Source organism: Entelurus aequoreus, linkage group LG16, assembly GCF_033978785.1.
Source record: "Entelurus aequoreus isolate RoL-2023_Sb linkage group LG16, RoL_Eaeq_v1.1, whole genome shotgun sequence".
Classification (NCBI taxonomy): Eukaryota; Metazoa; Chordata; class Actinopteri; order Syngnathiformes; family Syngnathidae; genus Entelurus; species Entelurus aequoreus.
The window spans coordinates 32,107,146-32,128,413 of NC_084746.1; the positions used below are offsets into that span (position 1 = coordinate 32,107,146).

The 21,268-nt window shown below is 40.0% G+C and overlaps 1 protein-coding gene across 3 annotated transcripts in view; it reads left to right on the forward strand.

Moving 5' to 3' along the window:
- The window catches only part of LOC133630849 (laminin subunit alpha-3-like), a 288,676-nt gene that overhangs the window by 234,703 nt on the left and 32,705 nt on the right, over window positions 1–21,268 (forward strand). For all 3 annotated transcript variants that reach the window (XM_062022652.1, XM_062022651.1, XM_062022654.1), the window contains 19 exons: window positions 3,120–3,233; window positions 7,522–7,640; window positions 7,711–7,791; window positions 7,864–7,964; window positions 8,909–8,962; window positions 9,040–9,191; window positions 11,507–11,617; window positions 11,692–11,803; window positions 11,885–12,052; window positions 12,753–12,949; window positions 13,114–13,230; window positions 13,463–13,617; window positions 15,772–15,913; window positions 15,986–16,085; window positions 16,156–16,272; window positions 16,349–16,519; window positions 19,567–19,712; window positions 19,795–19,989; window positions 20,088–20,236. In XM_062022652.1, coding sequence (XP_061878636.1) covers window positions 3,120–3,233; window positions 7,522–7,640; window positions 7,711–7,791; window positions 7,864–7,964; window positions 8,909–8,962; window positions 9,040–9,191; window positions 11,507–11,617; window positions 11,692–11,803; window positions 11,885–12,052; window positions 12,753–12,949; window positions 13,114–13,230; window positions 13,463–13,617; window positions 15,772–15,913; window positions 15,986–16,085; window positions 16,156–16,272; window positions 16,349–16,519; window positions 19,567–19,712; window positions 19,795–19,989; window positions 20,088–20,236 — 2,501 coding nt within the window. The remainder of the gene's footprint in view (window positions 1–3,119; window positions 3,234–7,521; window positions 7,641–7,710; window positions 7,792–7,863; window positions 7,965–8,908; window positions 8,963–9,039; window positions 9,192–11,506; window positions 11,618–11,691; window positions 11,804–11,884; window positions 12,053–12,752; window positions 12,950–13,113; window positions 13,231–13,462; window positions 13,618–15,771; window positions 15,914–15,985; window positions 16,086–16,155; window positions 16,273–16,348; window positions 16,520–19,566; window positions 19,713–19,794; window positions 19,990–20,087; window positions 20,237–21,268) is intronic.

The window sequence follows — 21,268 nt, forward strand, 5'->3', positions numbered from 1 at the left end:
CTCCTTGTTTATTCAGGCAAAAATGTCTGCTTTAAAAAGATGCCTGCCTTCCTCTAAAATTTTGAAATTGTATATACATATTTTAACCATCCGTATTAACAGCCGCAATTTACAATTGGTAGATGGCCACTCAAATACACCGCAACATTCAAACATCGCATTTTGCTCAGGAGCTTCAAAAAAATCCTTTGTCAGTGCTTCTCATTAATAATAATAATAATAATACCTGGGATTTATATAGCGCTTTTCTAAGTACCCAAAGTCGCTTTACATGTTAAAAACCCATCATTCATTCACACCTGGTGGTGGTAAGCTACTTTCGTAGCCACAGCTGCCCTGGGGTAGACTGACGGAAGCGTGGCTGCCAATTTGCGCCTACGGCCCCTCCGACCACCACCTATCATTCATTCATCATTCATTCACCGGTGTGAGCGGCACCGGGGGCAAGGGTGAAGTGTCCTGCCCAAGGACACAACGGCATGGTAAGAGGCGGGGAGCGAACCTGCAACCCTCAGGTTTCTGACACGGGTGCTCTACCCACTACGCCATGCCGCCCCAATTGTTGACAACATCTAGGTCTGTGGGGATGATAACAGATTTGACTGTTGAATGCTCATCAGCAATCTTCGTCATTTTCTTTGTGATATCAGTCACAATGTTGTTGGTAAATCATAGTACTGTGGTGTTTTTGGTGCTAGTACTTAAGTGTTTACAGCTCCGTCACTAACTATCAGTGATTCAGGCCCAGTTGTTAGCTGTGACCTTTTTTTAGTTTCATACCTTTTTCTGGTACTGGGAGGTAAAATTTGACGTTGAAAATGTGTCAAGACATGTTCCTCAACTGTGTTGCATGTGCTATTATAATTTTTTTGACGAATACTTCGCAAAATTTGACTGATTTTGCACAAAGCCTAATGCGCTCTGTAAAACACCCACTGCAACTTTAGGGTCTTGAGACGAATCACCACGGAATTTGGTATATAACTTTTGGAAACTGACGAGCACATGTGTGTAGGGCTGGGTGATATATCGAGTTTGTAAGGTATATCGATATATTTTAAAACAAGTTATGAATTAGGAAAATATCGTAATATCAATATAGTTTATGTCACTTTAAAATGACTGAACACCGCTTATTTGTTGTGTTCCTTGTACTTCCCCACTCCCCACTCCCTCTCACGGGCTACTAAACCCCTCCCCTTCCTCCTTCCAAGACGTGCTTGCACGTATAAGAACATCCATGATTGAGATTGGTTGAGATTAAGGCAAAATTTAGGGACAGGCCAACCAGAGGCAAGATAGGGCGGGTCATGGAACCATGCAGGAAGGGAAATCACAACAGACATCCCAAATGACGACGAGAGAGTCGTAGAAGAGAAGAGGGAATATTCCAGCAGGCGATTTATATATTTAAAAAAACTAGTGGAAAATGGCAGAGGGATTCTCTTCTTTAGATTTTTCTTTTAGCGATGTAGACCACGTCCAGGAAACCCACAATGCGTCTACTTGGCCACATTTGTACAAATGTATGCGTCTGGATAAAACATTAATTTTAGTTGTTTACCATGTAAGCCCAAATCAAAACTGTTCTCCAGTTGCCAAGCCGGGCATATTTCGCACAGGAAATGCTGCCAAAAATGTATGGCGAAGTGAGGAAGATCATAGCCGCATAATTAAGCAAAGTCACTTACTTGGCTCTGACCAGAACCGTACATGTGTGACAGTCCATTACATCGTCGATTGGGAATTAAAAAGTGCCTGCCTGCAAACTAATTATTTATCTGAGTTTGATACATTTTGTATTATTTGCACAGCTATGTTATTTATTTTACAAAGAAATTATATTTTTGTATTTTATTTATGTTATGTAATTCTGTGCTACTTAAACAGCTTATTTTCTGTGCTGTTAATACCCATCTTGTCTAACTAGTTTAATAGAAGTGCCACTGACTGTTTACAGTACAGTTGTCATTCACTTCAATTTCGCTCAAAAATAAATATATTTATATGTATACTTTCACTGGAAAATATATCAAGATGATTATCGAATATCGAGTTTACAGTAAAAATGTATCGAGATGTACTTTTTTGTCCATATCGCCCAGCCCTACATGTGTGTATGATTTGAGCAAGATAGGTAGAAAAAAAGGTCTTTCAGCTTAGCAAATAATTGGCCAAAAATCATTGACGTTGTATGTAAGTTAGCATGTCTTCCAAAGCATTTTGAGCACAGCCCATACGGGGCGCCATACATTACAGTCCTTACCCTAACTAGGTGTCTTCAGTTTTTTGGTCCGTCGAACGTATTGAGACACTTTTGCGCTCTTATGAATAGGAAAGTGTCTCTAAACTTTTGACTGGTACTGATTGTGTTGCATTTAGTGGAACAAGGTGAACATTGTACGATGAGCTCTGTGCTAAAAGGTATGAAAGTACACGTAAACACCTGCATGTGCATGCTTGTGTGCCTGCATACACTCACTGGAGTTGGACATGGGGCGTGTCTTCATTGTCTGTGTGTCAGCATGTGTGTGTGTGTGTGTGTTTAAGAGGCTGAAGCAGGGGAAAGTGGAGCATTATTTCACACAGACTAAACATCAGGAATGTCAGATCGCTCCATGGCTCGGCACTGGCAAGGAAGACGGGTTCTCTTCACCTTCCTGCTGTGGGGGGCTTTGGTGTCTCTGTGCTGGGCAGGCAACAGGCCCGTGCAGAAGGTAGGAGGGTCGCGACCCCGCCACAGCAGACACAACGAGAGATGGACGCGGAGGATAACACACCAGTCGGATCAACGTGTAGTATATCCATCTTTGAACGAGCGAGGTGCGCTTGTGTACCCATCGGGGCGTGATGGGGGACAAGTGGTTGAGTTTCCTTCTGTCAATGACGACCCAACCTGGAATCGGATCGAGGTAAAAGCTCTCTAAGAACTCGGGCGTGTTAGTATATCTCTGAAAGGGCAAAGGGCAGGCTTGGCCTCTGTTGAGTTAATGTTTTCTCTGGTTCAAGTTCTTCGCTATTAAGGAAAATGATCTCTTTATAGGACTTTCGCATTAATGCTATACAAATGCAATAAACTAGGAAATGAAATTGTATGTTTTTATTTTGTCTTTTTGTAGAAATGTGGTCCTGGATACTTTCGAGACGGCAACGGACCATACCTGGGCCGCTGTGTGCCCTGTAACTGTAACGATCTCACCGACGAGTGTGAGGACTGGACGGGAAAATGCTTGGTAAGCTATGAGTACTCTGCTTCGATACTTATGTATTCTATAAAAATTTCTCAGATAACTCATTCCATACTTTTTTATTACTTTAAAACTAAATTAATTTACGTTTGACTTTTCTCAAGCAATGTAAAAACCAATTTACAAAACAGTATAATTTGTAACATGCTTTTTATATAAATAACAATTAGATTTTATAATATGTTATATTGTAAAATAATAATACATTTAAAAAACATTAAAAACATTCGAGATACAGTATGCTTCTTGTTACACGGTTAACAAAATGTATAGTAGAAATGAGATAAATAATGAAGTAATATGCTATATACCCGTATTGTTCGATATTTAAAATCGATATTTTAATATCAATTTGATTTTATAATCCGGCATATTGTAAAATATTAATTATTTTTAAAAAACATAAATATTGGCGATATATGCTTTTCATTACACAGTGAACAAAATTTGTAATAGATGTTAGATAAATAATGAGGTATTTGAAACTATATAATTATAAACCTGTATCGTTTGATATTATATAATCACATTTTAAAAATATATTTGTATTCGTTAATTGAGTCGCTCTCAACTTTACTCAATAATACTAAATATTATATATATATACTATAGACTAATACTACTATAGAAACAGTTAATATATTGTGTATGTTAGTGTCTATGGATATTCTCATTCATCAGTTCATTGCATTCTTAGGGCAATCAAGCGATCGCAACTGGACTGTCTTAGAAGACCTTTCGCCTCTCATCCGAGCAGACTTCGTCACTTCGTGCTCATAGACTAAGATGAGTCGGATCTAGTCATAGCGCCGGAGCCAACGCCCAAACCATTCATACTCTATTCTCTGTCATAGCCTAGCTGAATTGAATTACTACTTGATAATATTTATTTATCTGTACAACGCACGTGTTAAGTTACATTTACTTGTTGATTCTGCTGACGACTTAATTATGTATTATTATTATTATTATTGTTATCCGTTAGCTATGTACTCACATGTTCCTTTGTACTCACTACCTCTACTGGGTAGAGCACTGCTGCCCCCTAGCTGCAGGCTTGTGTATCATTGTAACATGATTACTAGAGTGTACAAAAAAATAATGAACATTTACCCTGCTGCTTGCGACACCCCTGACACCTCACCGCGGTGTGGTGTCAAATACCCACTATTTGAGAAACGCTGCTCTACCAGGAGGAGGGGCGCATGCTCAGACATTTTGCGATGCAAACAAAAGTGTACAGTATTGTAATTTTGAAGCGTAAATGTTATTTATAATAAAACAATTTATTCATTCATCAAAATTATTCAAGCTTCATTGTAAATTACATTTATGTTCACAATGTACAAACGTTCGATAGATGGCCTATTTTTTTAATTTTTTTAAAACTTGTATTATCCATTCATCCATTTTCTACCACTTGTCCCTCTTGGGGTCGTGGGGTAGGGGAGGAAGTGAAGCCTATCCCAGCTGCACTTGGGCGGAAAGCAAGTCACCACCTCATCACATGGCCAACGCAGATAGACAGACAAGCACTCAAATGTTTTTGCTTTATTTTATTGCAAACTACTGCAAGTTATAACCATCGCAACTGGACTGCTTGGTTTGTCTTGGAAGACGTTTCGCCGCCCATCCGAGTAGGCTTCATCAGTTCGTGCTCATAGACTTAGATTGGTCAGATCTAGTCCAGCGGCTGCTGCCAAAACCCCAGATATTTATCAGTGCCGGCCCAAGCCTCCATGGGGCCCTAAGCAAAATTTGATTTTGGGGCCCTCTATTTCTGCCAATAATATTGATTGTTGATCATTCACACACCTACTATAAACTCATTGCGGCTCTGGCAGTGTTGTTTACATTATCCTATTGTCAGCCTGGCATGTCTTTACAAATGACATGTCATTTATAAAGATATGGGGGTGGCCCAGTTAAGAACATAAATAATACCAATGAATGAACGAATGATGTCCAGAGTGCCACATATGGTTCCTAATCTTAAAATGTAGAAAACATTCAGCTACAAGAGTGGCCTGGGGTTGAACAGTCCAAGTGATAAAGCTTTGTATTTACAGTAAAAGTGTTATCTTGTCTCATCAGTCTTGTACATATTAGTCTTTAATTACTAGTTTATATTTTTAGTTAATTGTTCATATTTAATGTTTACTTTGTACAAAGAGAGCGCAGTCTACTGAAGTTAAATTCCATGTGTGTTAAACATAACTGGACAATAAAGCTGATTCTGATTCGCTTTATTATTTTTGGTAACAAAAACCTGAAACAGCAATGTGCAAAAATAATTCGTAGTGCAAGAAAAACAATAAAGTGCAACAATAAAATCACTTAAATATATATAAAAAGGAACAAATTCAATTGTACAAAAAACAACATAATTAAATTAAATATCAAGCAAATACTTAAATAATATTAATGAACAGAGTTACCAGAAACAAGGTAACATAACGGTTTATAAACAAGTATAAAGTTACTGCATATTAAACTATGTAAATGTACATAACGATGTGCAAAACATTTTTGGGGAAAAAATCAAAATAAACTACCTTAAATTAAGGTCCTTAATTCACACATTTGACCATCACATCACAGTTTTGTTCCTCTGTTCTTCACCACCCACACCACTCCACCCACTCCTTAAAACCTGTGCTTCCTGGCTTTTCTGGAGGCAAAGTCATTTATGACATCACTGTAAGAAATCTGATGGCCGACTTTGTTATTAATACTAATCACTGTCATGTACGAGTCTGACTCAGACTCGTACATGCAAAAAATAAAAAATAAGAATTTTTTGTTAATTGCTTTTGGGGGCCCCTTGTTGCCGCGGGGCCCTAAGCAAGCGCTTAGTACGCTTATGCCTTGGGCCGGCTCTGTATTTATACTAGGTACAGTACAGGCAATAAGTTTGGACACACCTTCTCATTCAATGCGTTTTCTTTATTTTCACGGCTATTTACGTTGTAGATTGTCACTGAAGGCATCAAAACTATGACTACACACTATGACTACACCTAACTACACATGTGGAGTTAAGTACTTAACAAAAAAAGGTGAAATAACTGAAAAAAAAATGTATATTCTAGTTTCTTTAAAATAGCCACCCTTTGCTCTGATTACTTTTTCGCACAATCTTGGCATTCTCTCGATGAACTTCAAGAGATAGTTGCCTGAATTGGTTTTCACTTCACAGGTGTGCTTGGAGCTCTTCGACAGAATGTCAAGAGTGTGCAAAGCAGTAATCAGAGCAAAGGGTGGCTATTTTGAAGAAACTAGAATAAAAAACATGTTTTCAGTTATTTCACCTTTTTTTGTTTAGTACGTACCTCCACATGTGTTCATTCATAGCTTTGATGCCTTCAGTGACAATCTACATCTAGTCATGTCTACATCTACATCTAGTCTAATCTAGTCATGGAAATAAAGAAAACGCATTGAATGAGAAGGTGTCTCCAAACTTTTGGCCTGTACTGTATATAATATATACATACATACAATATAATATAATATTAAAACCAGGAGAATGAGAATCTTCATAGACATACTGCAAGTTAAAACGTCATAAATTGCAAATACTATAAATGCACTCATTCGGATTCCAACTGTATTTACATTGTATGTTTATTTGGATAAGGGAAAAAGTTACTTAGTGTTTTCCACCCAAAAATATTTTATGTAACTCCTGCTGCCAGACAGATACTGTCAATAAATGAATAAATAGTCCTTCTTTTAATATACTGTGCTTTTGCCACACTGTAAAAAAAGTTATGTCATATGTCACATATGTCATATGTCATATGTCACATAACTCTTATCTCAACTTGTAAATCTTAGCTAAGTCAACAATAGTAGTCAAAAGTTGAGAAAACGCAAAAATCTTGTTGCATCATGTTGCCTTGAAAATGTGCGTTTTCTTAACTTTTTTTTTTTTTACAGTGCACCTTTCGTGTGTTGGCTTTCAAAGTCCTATGGCATTTCGTTATTACTCTCCTTGAAGGGAGGATGAGCCTGTGCACATTTTTAAAACCTCAACCCTCTATATTATGTTATCGTCATGCAAGACCGGGCCTGTGTGCTTGTTGCAGTTGGATCCCAACACTTGCCGCGCATAGCGAGACGGACACAAGCCTGCACATCAAACGCATTCTTCGTGATAGCTTGGCAGGGAAATGTCGTTTTTCTTCCACCCCCGTGCGTGTTTTGTAAAGACGGATTTTTGATGATTGACTCTCACGACAGTATACCATTTTTTTTGTCTTTTTCTTAGAACTGTCAATACAACACAGCCGGGGACAGGTGTCAACTCTGCAAAGAAGGTTACTACGGTAACGCGGCTCTGAGGACATGTAAAGTGTGCCCGTGCCCTTTCAGTGCGGTTACAAACAGGTACATTCAAATAAAAATACAACTGCCTCCGGATACGAATGGTTATATAACACTTGTTTTGCACTCCCAGCTTTGCAGTCGCTTGCAGGGAGATCTTTGGAGACATCCAGTGCATTTGCAGCAGAGGCTACACTGGAGAAAGATGTGAGAAGTACGTATGACCAAGAAGGATATTGTCTGGTTAAAATCGTTCTACTCTTTCACTTGTTCTGTTTTCCCATAGGTGTGCTCTTGGTTTCTATGGTGACCCAATGGCGCCGGGAGGAGGTTGTCGGCCTTGTAGTTGCTATGGCAATGGCAACACCTGCGATCCCAAGACCGGAGGTGACATAGTGCATCTAATACAATCCTACCTATTGTAGTTCTAACAGGATCCAATACAAGGCAACAAATAATAATAATAATGATCAGTTTATAAATAATATGTACTCTTATTCAATTTATTGTCATACTGTGGTATGCGTATGATTATTTTAGAAACATATAGATATGAAATAAATGTAGAAATACAAATTTATTTAAATTTTTAATTTTGTTCATTGGTTTATTTAACAGGGACAGTTTACATTAATTAACATTGCTTTAAATGTTACAGAATTAGCTAAAAGGCTATTTTTCGTTTGTTGTCTCTGGACAGATCTTAAAATTGTCTAAAATTTTACAGTGAACAAAGCAATTCAATTAAACGAGCAGTAAAATACACATCACTATAAAACTTATATTAAAAACACGATGTACATATAAAATAAACTGTAGTACAGACAGGTAAAAGTGTATTAATGAAACGAGTGGTGCTATTATTGTGATTGTGTAGTTTATATATATATGTACTGTATATGTGTGTGTGTGTGTGTGTGTGTGTGTGTGTGTGTGTGTGAGTGTGTGTGTGTGTGTGTGTGTGTGTGTGTGTGTGTGTGTGTGTGTGTGTGTGTGTGTGTGTGTGTATGCCAAATAACCACTTGATTTAAGTAGTGTTTTAGTTTCCTGTATTCAAAGACAATGTTTCTGTTCAAACCGTGGCATATAATTATAAATATACTTGTTAAATAAAACATCTTCCTTGTTTTTAATAAATACTAAGACCTACTCTGCTACTGTATTATAATCTCGGTTATATGGTGGTACTTGGAGAGCAAAGTTTTTTCTGAGATGGTACTTGGTGGAAAAAGTTTGAGAACCACTGTGTTAGATCATTGGATTGTGTAGATATCCACTGAAAGTGTTTTTTCCATGTCTATATTTATTCAAAACTTGTTTTGTCTCTGCAGTTTGCAAGAACACGCTGGAGCCCGGAGACACAAACACAGATGACCGCTGCCAAGGTGATTCAACTAGAAAATTTAAATTCTCAGCTTTTATCTTCGATAGCGACTTCATAACCTAACCTTGTTTTGCACAGAGTGTGACAACTGTGCACAGACCTTACTGAGAGACTTAGAGACTCTGGGTGACGAGATGGCGCGCATCAAAGCCCAGCTGGACAGCGCCTCCAACAGCGCCTCCTCGCATGACAGGCTCAAGAAGATGGAGCGGGCCATGGCTGATACGAAGGTAAGACAAAAATATAGCATTGATGTGCGCGTGTGAGTCTGAAGCTTTAATGCTAATGAGCTGTAGATGCCATACATGCATACAACAAGGTAACATTAAGGAGTGGAACAGAAGGACACAAATGTTAGCATTACTTGCATAGCGATGTGAGCTAATGTGCTAACATTACACTCATATTCTAACAACAATATTGTGCCAGGTTAGCCTACTCACTGAAGAAAAATATTGACACACCCATATTTGTAGCTGACTGGTGGATAGTTGGCAGAGCTTGATTTTAAGATGTGTAGTGAAGCCTGCTATTTTTTTTTACAAAGTCGAGTGCATGTGGCAGGCTCATCTAGCTTGGGGCGGATAGTATCATGTCCTTGAGGACTGAGGTTTGTCTTTCATGGCTTCATGAAGCGAGTGTTTGAGAGCCTCTTCTCTGAAAAGTGGAGAAAACAAATAAAGAAGATGCTACCTTTTTTCCCCACATTTGGTGCTCATAAACAAGCACATTACTTACTGGTCTAAAGATGCGCTCATTTATCAAGGTCATTGATAAATGCTATATCGACAAACCAAACTGGACTGTTTCGTTTGTCTTTGAAGACATTTTGCCTTTCATCCAAGTAGGCTTCATCAGTTCATGCTCATAGACTTAGATTGGTCAGATCAAGTCCCTCTAAGAAGTTCGGAGGCCGACCGCAATGGGCCGTGTTAGTAGTTTTCATGCCAGAATCTCGTTCGTTATCGGAAGTAACCAGACAAATCGCTCTACCAACTAAGAATGGCCATGCACCACCATACACAGAATCGAGAAAGAGCCATCAATCTGTCCATCCTTTCCGTGTCCGGGCCAGGTAAGGTTCCCCGTGTTGAGTCAAATTAAGCCGAAGGCTCCACTCCTGGTGGTGCCTTTCCGTCAATTCCTTTAAGTTTCAGCTTTGCAACCATAATCCCCCCGGAACCCAAAGACTTTGGTTTTCCGGACGCTGCCCGGCAGGTCATGGGTATAACGCCGCCGGATCGCTAGTTGGCATCGTTTATAGTTGGAACTACGTCGGTATCTGATCGTCTTCGAACCTCCGACTTTCGTTCTTGATTAATGAAAACATTCTTGGCAAATGCTTTCGCTCTCGTCCGTCTTGCGCCGGTCTAAGAATTTCGCGTCTAGCGGCACAATATGAATTCCCCCGGAAGTCCCTCTTAATCAGGGGCCGCATGGAAGAAAATCTATTCCCAAATGGGCCGTAATGGTAAAATCATTGCATGATAACTTTAAAAAAAAGACAACTCCAGGTTGTTTTCTTTGTTTTACTTTGGCCAAAAATCGAACAAGCACATTATGAAAACGTACAAATCACAAATAATCCTCTGGACAAAACACTTCAAGTTTGTTGAAAATTCTGAGGAAATTGGTGCAAAAACACAATGAGCTTAGACTTTGTCTGTGTATCTACAAAGCCAGGATTAAACTTTTAAGTCACAGTCTTTCTGGGATTGAACAAAAACACAACAATACCTCCCTTGTCATGTCCACGTATCAATCCAGTGCTAACTGAACAAACCGTAAGAAACGGAGGTAAAATCTATTCAAAAGGGTCAAGTTCACTATTCTTGTCTTTGACAGAGACATTTTGGGGCAACGAGGGTGTCAAGTGACGATGTGTTCGAAGCAGAAGACATAAAACGGCAGGTTTTAAGTTTCATGTGGGTCGACGAGGAGGAGCCACAGTCACCCTATACTGTGTACCTCTTGCTTGGCCCCGGTATAAATCGTTTGCTTGCCTAACAGAATTGCTATTGTGACATCCAGTGGACACATTTAGAACAGCAGTTTCTTTTGTTAAAACAAAAAAAGCAGCTAATTTTTATACTTCGCAAACTCATCACGCGGGCTGAAAAACCTGTTCCGTACATTTGACACCCCTGCTCTTAATCATGGCTACAGTTCATGGAGAGCAAAACCCACAAAATAGAAGCAGAGTCCTATTCCTTTATTCCTAGCTGGGGTTTTCAGGCGCTCCCGGCCTGCTTTGAACACTCAGATTTTTTCAAAGTAAACGCTTCGAGCCCTGTCAGGTCCCTTTAAGCTGCAACATTGTGGTTAACGAGTCAAGACACATTCAGTATATACTGATATCTTAAGTACAATGTACACACTTGATGTCCATGCACATGTGTACATGTGTTGACATTCCAGAGTGGAGCCCTGATTTTGTCCCACCTCCGGACTCGACTTGACAAACTTGCATTCTGCCTTCTTGTCAAATGTTATGTTTTTACAAAAATATTAATTATGTTTTGCATTTTATTTTATTGTTTCACAGAATCTGGTGAGCAAATTCAGCTTGTCCGTCAATGGGCAAAATTCCAAGGTCAAGCAGCTGGAAGAAGACATGCTCAACCTCTCAGAGGACATTGCCTCTCTTAGAAACAAGGTAGTGCACTTGGAAAAAAAGATCCACGTGCAGTAATAATTCTAAATGTTGTCCCTCCCCTCCCTCCCATTCAGGCGGATAAGGCGGCTATGGATGCTGACAAAGCTGTTGAAGACGTTGAAAAAACCCACAAGAGAGCTCAAGATTTTGACCAGGAGATTAAAAGCATACTGATAAAAATCCAAAGTGAGTTTAATCTCATCTTTTTAGGCTACCCATTCCACCAGCGATGTTCGAATATAACGACACATGTCTCATTTTATTCAGTTTTGCTGGACCAGCTGAATGACGCGGGCTCCAGCGGCGGTACGCAGCCTAACGAGAATTTGGCTAAAATGTTAGAGGACGCTCAGCGCATGGTGAAGGAGATGGAAAATAGGAACTTCACCCCTCAGAAGACCGCTGCCGACAAAGAAAGAGACGAGGCTAGGAAACGTAGGCCATGGCACACGCACATACACAAGGAGAGGAGACCCCAACCAGGGCTTATACAATTTAAGAAAATAAAGGGGTAAATCACTTGGAATTAAAATACATATATATTTTTAAAGATTATCTGTGATCACGTATTACATGTTCAATTTAAATTGCTTTGGATCAGATCTAATTGATTTTACAAAAAAATATATATTTTAATACATTTTTAATTTTAAATATCAAATTAATAACAATATTTATTGTTATTTTGTGATTTTTTTTTACAAATACTGCACATATTTAAATGTTATACTTTAAAAAAATATATACAATAATTAATAATACAGCTAAGAACTATAATAATAATAACAATTATTGATTATAAAAAATAGTTACATTCAGAATTTATTTTTTATTTTTTGCCAAATATCACATCTTTGAAAAAAAAATATGAACAAATAGATCACACAAAGGTAAATAAACATGAAGTACAATTCTAAAGATATTTTCACGAAACTATATAAAATAACATTAGACTATACAATGATATCAAATAATAGAACATAAAAATACAAAATGGACTTTCATACAATGTTCTTGAATTCTATCAACGTGATTTTGTCTCACATGTTGTGTATTAGTCCGAAATATGTTTTGATTGACTCATCAATTGTCGATGAAGAGTTCATTAAGCTCTTACGTATTCTCCATTATCCAGTCCTGGACTACATCAAGGCTAACATGAGTAAGCAGTCGGACCAGAACGAGGTGACGGCAGCAAAAATGCAAGACCAGCTAGAGGACCATGAGGCCAGGCTGAAGGATCTTGACAAGTCTCTGAAGGAAGCTACGGACTTGGTGAAGAAAGCCAAAGCCCAGAACGGACTTAACGCTCAGGCTGTACCGGATCTGCAGGTAAACACACATCACCAGAATTGTGTAGTTTTATTTCATACATAATTTACTTATTCATTGTGATCATGATGAAGAAAAAGGGTATTATTATATTTTAATTCAGTGTTTTATTTGGTCCAATGAGTGTTTATCATGGTCTGAAGTGACTGACATGTCCCCCACAGAAACGCGTCGACGACCTAAAGAAAGAACGAAAGACTGTGGAGGGCCAGATGGAGATGGCGCAGGACGAACTAAAAAAAATTGAGGATTTATTCAAATCGCTATCCGGGAATAAAACGGTATGTATCCTGCATACACGGCAAGGCTTTCTCTCTTGACAAGCTCCAAGTGCACCTCAGGCACTCAAATGAAGCATTTAGAAATACAAACGTATCATCCCTCATGATGTAAAAAGATTCCTGCCAGGTCCTAACATGCACAGTGCAGATAAAGTTCACCTCTTCTTCTCAATGGAATTTGCTGCTGTTATGAATACAATTTAATTTGTATTCTACGCCCCTCTCCCTGTAGGTATATGAAAAGTTGGCTGCTCAGCTGGATGGCGGCAGGACCGACCTGACCAAGAAGGTCAATGATATTTCCCAAGCAGCAGCCAAGGAGGGCCTGGTGGAGGACGCCGAGGATCACGCTCGGAACCTCCAGAAGCTGTCTAAGGAACTTGAAAGGTGGGTTTATGACGCATCAAACTGACCTCAACATTAGGCACCGCAGCTCAGTTCAAATTTAGAGGCCACCCTATTTTGGATTGGAACCAAACTGTACACTCAGGGGTCGCCAACCTGTCGATCTTTGGGACCCTACCGGTCGATCGCAAAAATATTACAAAAAATTGTTTTTATTATTATGACATCAGTGACACCCCACAAACAGGCAAGCATTTTGACGCCTAAACACACCCGCACACTTCGCCTCTCTCTCTTTAGCCTCACATCCAGCAATTGTTGGCATTTTGTTTATTACCATTGGTGGTATATTCATTATTCCTACATTGTTGATACAATTTATTGTTACAGTGTAATAATTATTTTTACCTGTGGTAATGCCACTATGATACAACATCTGTATCATAATCCTTGAACAAAGTAACAGTGAACTCATGTGAATAATCACTGAATGGAGAACTGGGGGTGGGATTAAATAAGTTATCTTCTTCCCACTCCCTTTCAGGCAAAACTGGACAATCGTGCATTACATACTATACATTACCTTTTGCACTATATTAATCTATATTATTATGTGTTGTCAACTTTGTACTTTTGTATGTCATTGCCTGAAACAAATAAATGAATGGAAAAAGAAAAAAAAGGAAAAATGTATCGGACATTTTCTAGCATCCTACATCAAATAACTCTTCCTGCATGCGAGGACGGGCATTTTGGGGACGCATCATTAGAAAGGCGCCCACGCTTTCCGAACAGTAATCATCCGGCTTCCTCTGTCATGCGATGCGATGCTCTGCTGGAAGTTCTGCCACGTCTTTCACAAACTGTAAGGTTCCGTAAAAGCGCGCCACCATCGGTCCAAGGGCCGTCCGTCGGTCACGGAGCCCAGCGTCACCATCATCATCATCATCATCGCTTGACTGCAACAGGAACATAAAAAGCCAAATAATCAAGTCTGTGAACATTGCACCAAAGTACGGATTTTGTATTTATTTACAGTACAGGCCAAAAGTTTGGACACACAACATTCTCATTCAATGCGTTTTCTTTATTTTCACGACTATCACAATTGTAGATTGTCACTGAAAGTATCAAAACTATGAATGAACACATGTGGAGTTATGTACTTAACAAAATAGGTGAAATAACTGAAAACATGATTTATATTCCAGTTTCTTCAAAACAGCCACCCTTTGCTCTGAGCTTCAAGCACACCTGTGAAGTGAAAATCATTTCAGGTGACTACCTCTTGAAGCTCATCGAGAGAATGCCAAGAGTGTCCAAACTATTTTGAAGAAACTAGAATATAAAACATGTTTTCAGTTATTTCACCTTTTTTTGTTACGTACATAACTCCACATGTGTTCATTCATAGTTTTGATGCCTTCAGTGACAATCTACAATAGTCATGAAAATAAAGGAAACACATTGAATGAGAAGGTGTCTCCAAACGTTTGGCCTGTACTGTATGTACAAAAGTAAACATTGACATGTGCAAAGGCAGTAATATATGATAAAACAAGGCGGTAGCTACAGAAGGACTTCCCCGTTTATCCCCTCTTTATCACAAAGGAAAAACCTGCCTGGTGACCAGTTAATTTCACTACTTCCGGTGCTGATGTAAGCTAACTCGCGTCCCATATGTGACCATAAGACGAACAAATCTACTACAGTACTATTTGGTGGCCATAAATGGCTTCTAGAGCTGGGGTGCCCAAAGTGCGGCACAGGGGCCATCTGTGGTCCAACACTTGTTTGTTATTGGCACATGACGAATGAGATGGCAGTGTCGACAACGCTGTGGATGCTTCCCGAATGTTTCAAACCCACATGCTTTTCCGTTGTTTTCTTTGTAATCATATTGAGCTGGCAAAAGTAGAAAAATGCTGTGAAAAGGCTAAAAAACACATAGCACGTAGCATCTAGAACAGTGGCTAACGACAGCGCTTCTGTGCTGACTGAATGAGCACCGAAGATCAGTCAGCCCGCTCACAATGTATGTGCTGCCGGGCACAAAATGACTGCGCTGTGAGGCACACAATGGATGGAGGAAACATTCATACTACAAAGAATACGTCCATTTTAATAATGTTGATCTTTGTGGTGGTGTACTGTACACATTTGCTGCGTCATATTGACAGCTGTCCTGTCCCGCAGCACCGTGAAGGACGCAAATGCACGTCCTGAGGTACGTAACGCCAAAGATGCCATTGACGCCTACAAGAACATCACAGACGCCATAAACGCAGCTGAGGTTGTAGCCAATCAGGCTAAAGATGCGTCCGAGAAGGCCATGAATGTAAGTAGCTAGTTCCTAGTCTGTTGTTGATTAATTGCATCGATTGTTCTTCATCATCATGTTTTTTTTTAGAGTGTAAAAAAACAAAAACTGCCCGAAAAAGCACGAGAACTGAATGAGTCCAGTGGGGATCTTGTGCAGAGTGCTGAAGACGCACAGAGAGATCTGCAGGGTAATCGCCTTTTCTTTTCATGCTACAGGCACTCGTTCATGACTTCATTATTTTGTTTCTCTCTGCTCAGATGCTGCCAACCAGCTTCCCGACATGAAAAAACGCCTGAAGAATGCGGACAAGAAAAAGAAAGCTCTCGAAAAAGACCTTCTCGATGCACAAACGCGGCTGAACAACATCAGAACAGGTATGCGGCACACCGACGTCCACCATGAGCTGCTGATGTTCGAATGAGCCGCTTCAGTGTTTTACTCGCTCATCAGATGACGTCGGAGATATGATAGACGATGCCAAGAGGAGGGCGGCCGCCGCTAATGACTCGGCCACCGACACCATCAACAAGCTCAATGACATAGGCAAGGAAATGGACAAAATCAACATCTCGCCCGGGGGCTCCAATTTAGGCAACGCGTTGGATGAAGTGGACAAATCTGGTAAGAAGGACAATTTGGTGGGCCAAACATCACCCAAACAAATAATGAAACCTTGCAGTGAAAGCTGCTTATTAGTGGAGAAGTTACATTAAAGGTGGCTGTAGGCTCAATAGGTAATAATGCGTGCCTTCTGAACAAGGCGGTCATGGTTCAAATCCCAGTCAGGGTCAATGGTCATTGTAGCCTACTATTAGTGTGTTTATTGAAATAGTGTTTGTACTACTACTACCTACTCAGTGGCCTAGTGGTTAGAGTGTCCGCCCTGAGATCGGTAGGTTGTGAGTTCAAACCCCGGCCAAGTCATACCAAAGACTATAAAAATGGAACCCATTACCTCCCTGCTTGGCACTCAGCATCAAGGGTTGGAATTGTGAAGTGAAGTGAAGTGAATTACATTTATATAGCGCTTTTTCTCAAGTGACTCAAAGCGCTTTACATTGTGAAACCCAATATCTAAGTTACATTTAAACCAGTGTGGGTGGCACTGGGAGCAGGTGGGTAAAGTGTCTTGCCCAAGGACACAACGGCAGTGACTAGGATGGCGGAAGCGGGAATTGAACCTGCAACCCTCAAGTTGCTGGCACAGCCACTCTACCAACCGAGCTATACCGCCCCACGGTATAGCTCGGTTGGTCGAATTGGGGGTTAAATCACCAAAAATGATTCCCGGGCGCGGCCACCGCTGCTGCCCACAACTCCCCTCACCTCTCAGGGGGTGAACAAGGGGATGGGTCAAATGCGGAGGACAAATTTCACCACACCTAGTGTGTGTGTTAACTTAACTTGTATTAGAGTTGTCCTTGCCACATCGCGCTTCACTACATCTGGGATTTTTGTGGATACTTCTTAAGCATTCTTTACATTTTGTTGGCCTGAATTAAGCATTTTCAAGCATGAAAAGGGTAAATAAACTAAAAATAGCAATAATACTAAAGTACCATACTTTCCAGACTATAAGGCACACTTAAAATCTTTTTTTTTTCTCAAAACTCAACAGTGCGCCTAATGTACAGAATAATTCTGGTTTTGCTTATCGACCTCAAAGCTATTTTACTTGGTACATGGTGAAATGATAAGTGTGACCAGTAGATGTCAAACATAAGAGATACGTGTAGACTGTATGACTAAACTAAACAACACTAACATTTTATATGTTCCATATAAATATAGAACTTTACACACGGCGCTCAAAAATCTATCAAAATGTTTTATTACAACTTTGGTAAGCTATGAAGCCGCACCACTTGATGGAATGTACTGTGCTTCAACATAAGAGTATTATTACGGTGTGTGTATAAGGTAAGACATATTATCTGGCATTTTGTTTGGCAATATTATGCAAAAGCAACTTTTCTTACCTTCTGGTACCTGCTGATCTGTATTTGGGATTTGCATAAATCCTGAAAATGTGCGCGCGTCCGCCTTTGTAGTCCGTCGATAAGCTTCTTCTTTTTCTCTTATCTTCTTGTTATGGGACATTCATCCTGCGCTGTTGCCATTTGTAATATAAGGTAGTGTAAAGTTCTTACTTATATCTGTCAGTAAACTCGCTTTGAAAGCGCTAAAACATACCGGTGTAGTGAGTTTACATAATTCACCCACGGAACTTTAGTTATTAAAGAGTTCCGGTCAGACGTTTTTTCACAGGACATATTCCCGGCATTGTTGTTGCATTAGTGAGCCACGGATGAGGAGATGCTGCTCTGTTATTGATTTAAGTAAAGTCTGAATGTCACTAAAACAGTTAGCTCCATCTTTTGACACTTCTTCCACCCCCGTCCTTGCACGCTACACCGCTACAACAAAGAAGACGGAGCGAAGACTCTGTCGAAGGTGAGCCAAGTAAATAAGACCGCTCACAAAATGGCGCATCCTGAAGCGGCTATCAGAAAGCGGCTTGAAGATGATCTGTAAAACACAATCTCTGCAACATTTTGACCAAAGAACCACCATCACATGTAATGTAAACCACAAGGAAATGTTTTCAATTTAGAAAAAAAAAAAAATAATATGACGACTTTAATGCGCCCTATAATCCGGTGCGCCTTATATATGAAAAAAGATCAAAAATAGACCATTCATTGGCAGTGCGCTTTATAATCCGGTGCGCCCTATGTTTCGGAAAATACGGTAGTATTGGCCACTAGAGGGGACCAAACCAATCAGAGCACACTGTTCAGTATTGCGGCCAATGATTGGATCAGCCTGAGGCAGCATTATTTTACGGGATACGTGAGTATAAAGGTGGCTAATGGGTGTTATTTCATGTCTGGAGGGCTCTTATAATGTTGAAAAATCAATTTGGAAGTTTGTAAACAGTTTTTTTTAGGCTTTAGCTATTAAAATAACAATCTTATCTATTTACCGCTTATCCGAAGTCGGGTCGCGGGGGCAGCAGCCTAAGCAGGGAACCCCAAACTTTCCTCTTCCCAGCTACTTCGTCCAGCTCTTCCCGAGGGATCCCGAGGAGTTCCCAGGCCAGCTGGGAGACATAATCTCTCCAAAGTTTCTCGGAACTTCCCCGTGTCCTCCTACCGGTTGGACGTGTCCTAAACACCTCCCCAGGCAGGCGTCTGGGGGGCATTCTGACCAGTTGCCTGAACCACGTCATCTGGCTCCTCTTGATGTGGAGGAAGTATGAAATGAAAATAAAATATTTGATTTATAATTAATTAATTAATTAATGTCCGGAAACAATTAAAAGAGGGACGACTGTATTATAATCATATTTGTGTAGTTTAAAAAAAATATTTTCTAAACAATATTTGCCTTTATAGTGTCTGCTGAGAAATGTTACGAGACAAATGTTCATGAGAAACAAAAGATCAAATGTTGTAAAAATATTTATATTTATTTTGATCAAAATAATAACAAATATCAAATTTGATTCAAATATCTGCATGAAATAATTGTTAACATTTAAAATGATTTTCTGCTGACACACAAGGTTCAAAGCAAAGCCATGATGATGAAGACGTTCCTAATATTTTGAAACCAAAAATCTAAAAAAAACATTTAAAAAATCACCTTTTCTTAACTGTTTTCAGTAAATGACTTGTTGAAGACCATCCCCACGCTGAAAGATAAGCTCTCTGAAGTGGAGAACCTAGATTTCACGCGCGTGAACAACGTCAGGGACAACATCAAGAAACTCAAAGAGCTGATTCAACACGCCCGTGACACCGCAAACAGGGTGACGCCTCTCTCTGGAGATACCTTCCACACTGCTCCGTGTTTTCCCTTTCCTCCTGACGCGTTTCCGTATTCTCCTCCAGATCACGATCCCCATGAAGTTCACCGGCGACGGCTACGCGCAGCTGCATCCGCCCAAGAACCTGGAGGATCTGAAGGCCTACACCGCCTTGTCATTGTCCCTGCAGAGACCCGAGGGCAGGGGGGACGGACGACGCAGACGCAGGCAGGCCGCAGACAATGGAGACATGTTTGTCATGTATCTTGGTGACAAAGATGTGCGTTCAACACACCCTTTTTTTTTGGAAGAGGTTAGATCTGGGTTTCTGGGTGGATAGACAGATTAATAACTGTTCCAACAAACTGTCTTTACTAGTCCTCCAAGAACTACATCGGCATGTACCTGAAGAACAATGTGCTGTATGCAGTCTACAAGCTGAACGGGGTGGTGAACAGCATAAAAACAGACTCCATCAGCACATCTGCTTATGAGAAAGCCAAGTTTGATAAAGTCAACTTGCAAAGGTACTGTGATGTGTGTGTGTGTGTGTGTGTGTGTGTGTGTGTGTGTGTGTGTGTGTGTGTGTGTGTGTAGGTGTGTGTGTGTGTGTGTGTGTGTGCGTGCGTGCTTGCGTTCGTGCGTGCGTGTTCTTGTGTTTCTACCCTTCTTGAGACATCAACAAGGAAAAGGACCTTCCATATGAGGACTGTTGAACAAGTTAGGACTGAAATCATGGTCCCAATACAGAGAACCATTGCATCTAATAGAGAATGTCTCATTTGCACCGCTGGTGGTGAAATCTATCAACATTAGGGTGGTCCCAAAAAGGAGGGATTTTTCAAATTGACTGTGTGTCGGTTTTAAAAGTGCTCCAGAGGCCCTCACACAATCAGTGGCCCCCCGATTTTGACGGCGGAATGCAATGATGGGTGTTCCTAGCTGTCAATCACAGACCGTGCTGCTTCGCATAGCGACTGCGTACTCTGTCTTTCGGCTGCGTTGATTTGTCCTATTGCTCCAAGCAGGGCGTGAACCCAGGTTGTTGGTGTGACATGCCAGCGTGCTGACTACCGAGCTAAAAGCACAGACACTCGTCTGATGTGCATGCGCTCGTTGCAAAGGAGATGTATTCATGAAATAAATTATTGTCAGCAGGGGGGACTAAACATAAATAACCATAGTTTTTTTTACCAAGCACTAGTTAGGAACTGGTGGCTATTTGCATTTTTATTAGAGCATGCACCTGGCGACTCTAGCAGCTTTGTGCAAAATTCTAAATTAAATTGAGAATGTCTTTGTTTGAAATTTTGGAAAAATACTTCATTTCCCAGAATGTTTTATTTTACCTAAATATTAAAAATGTTTGCTAAGTTTTAGTGTTGAACATTTTTAGTATTTAGCCAATACCCTTGTCAAATGTGACTAATTATTCCTGTTACTTGGCTGTAAGGATTTTCTCTTAACTACAAATAATTTAATTCCAATTTCTGTCATCCCAATTTTGATTTTAATCCAGTGCTTCAAATGATTTGGATTGAAATTCCAAGTGTTGAATT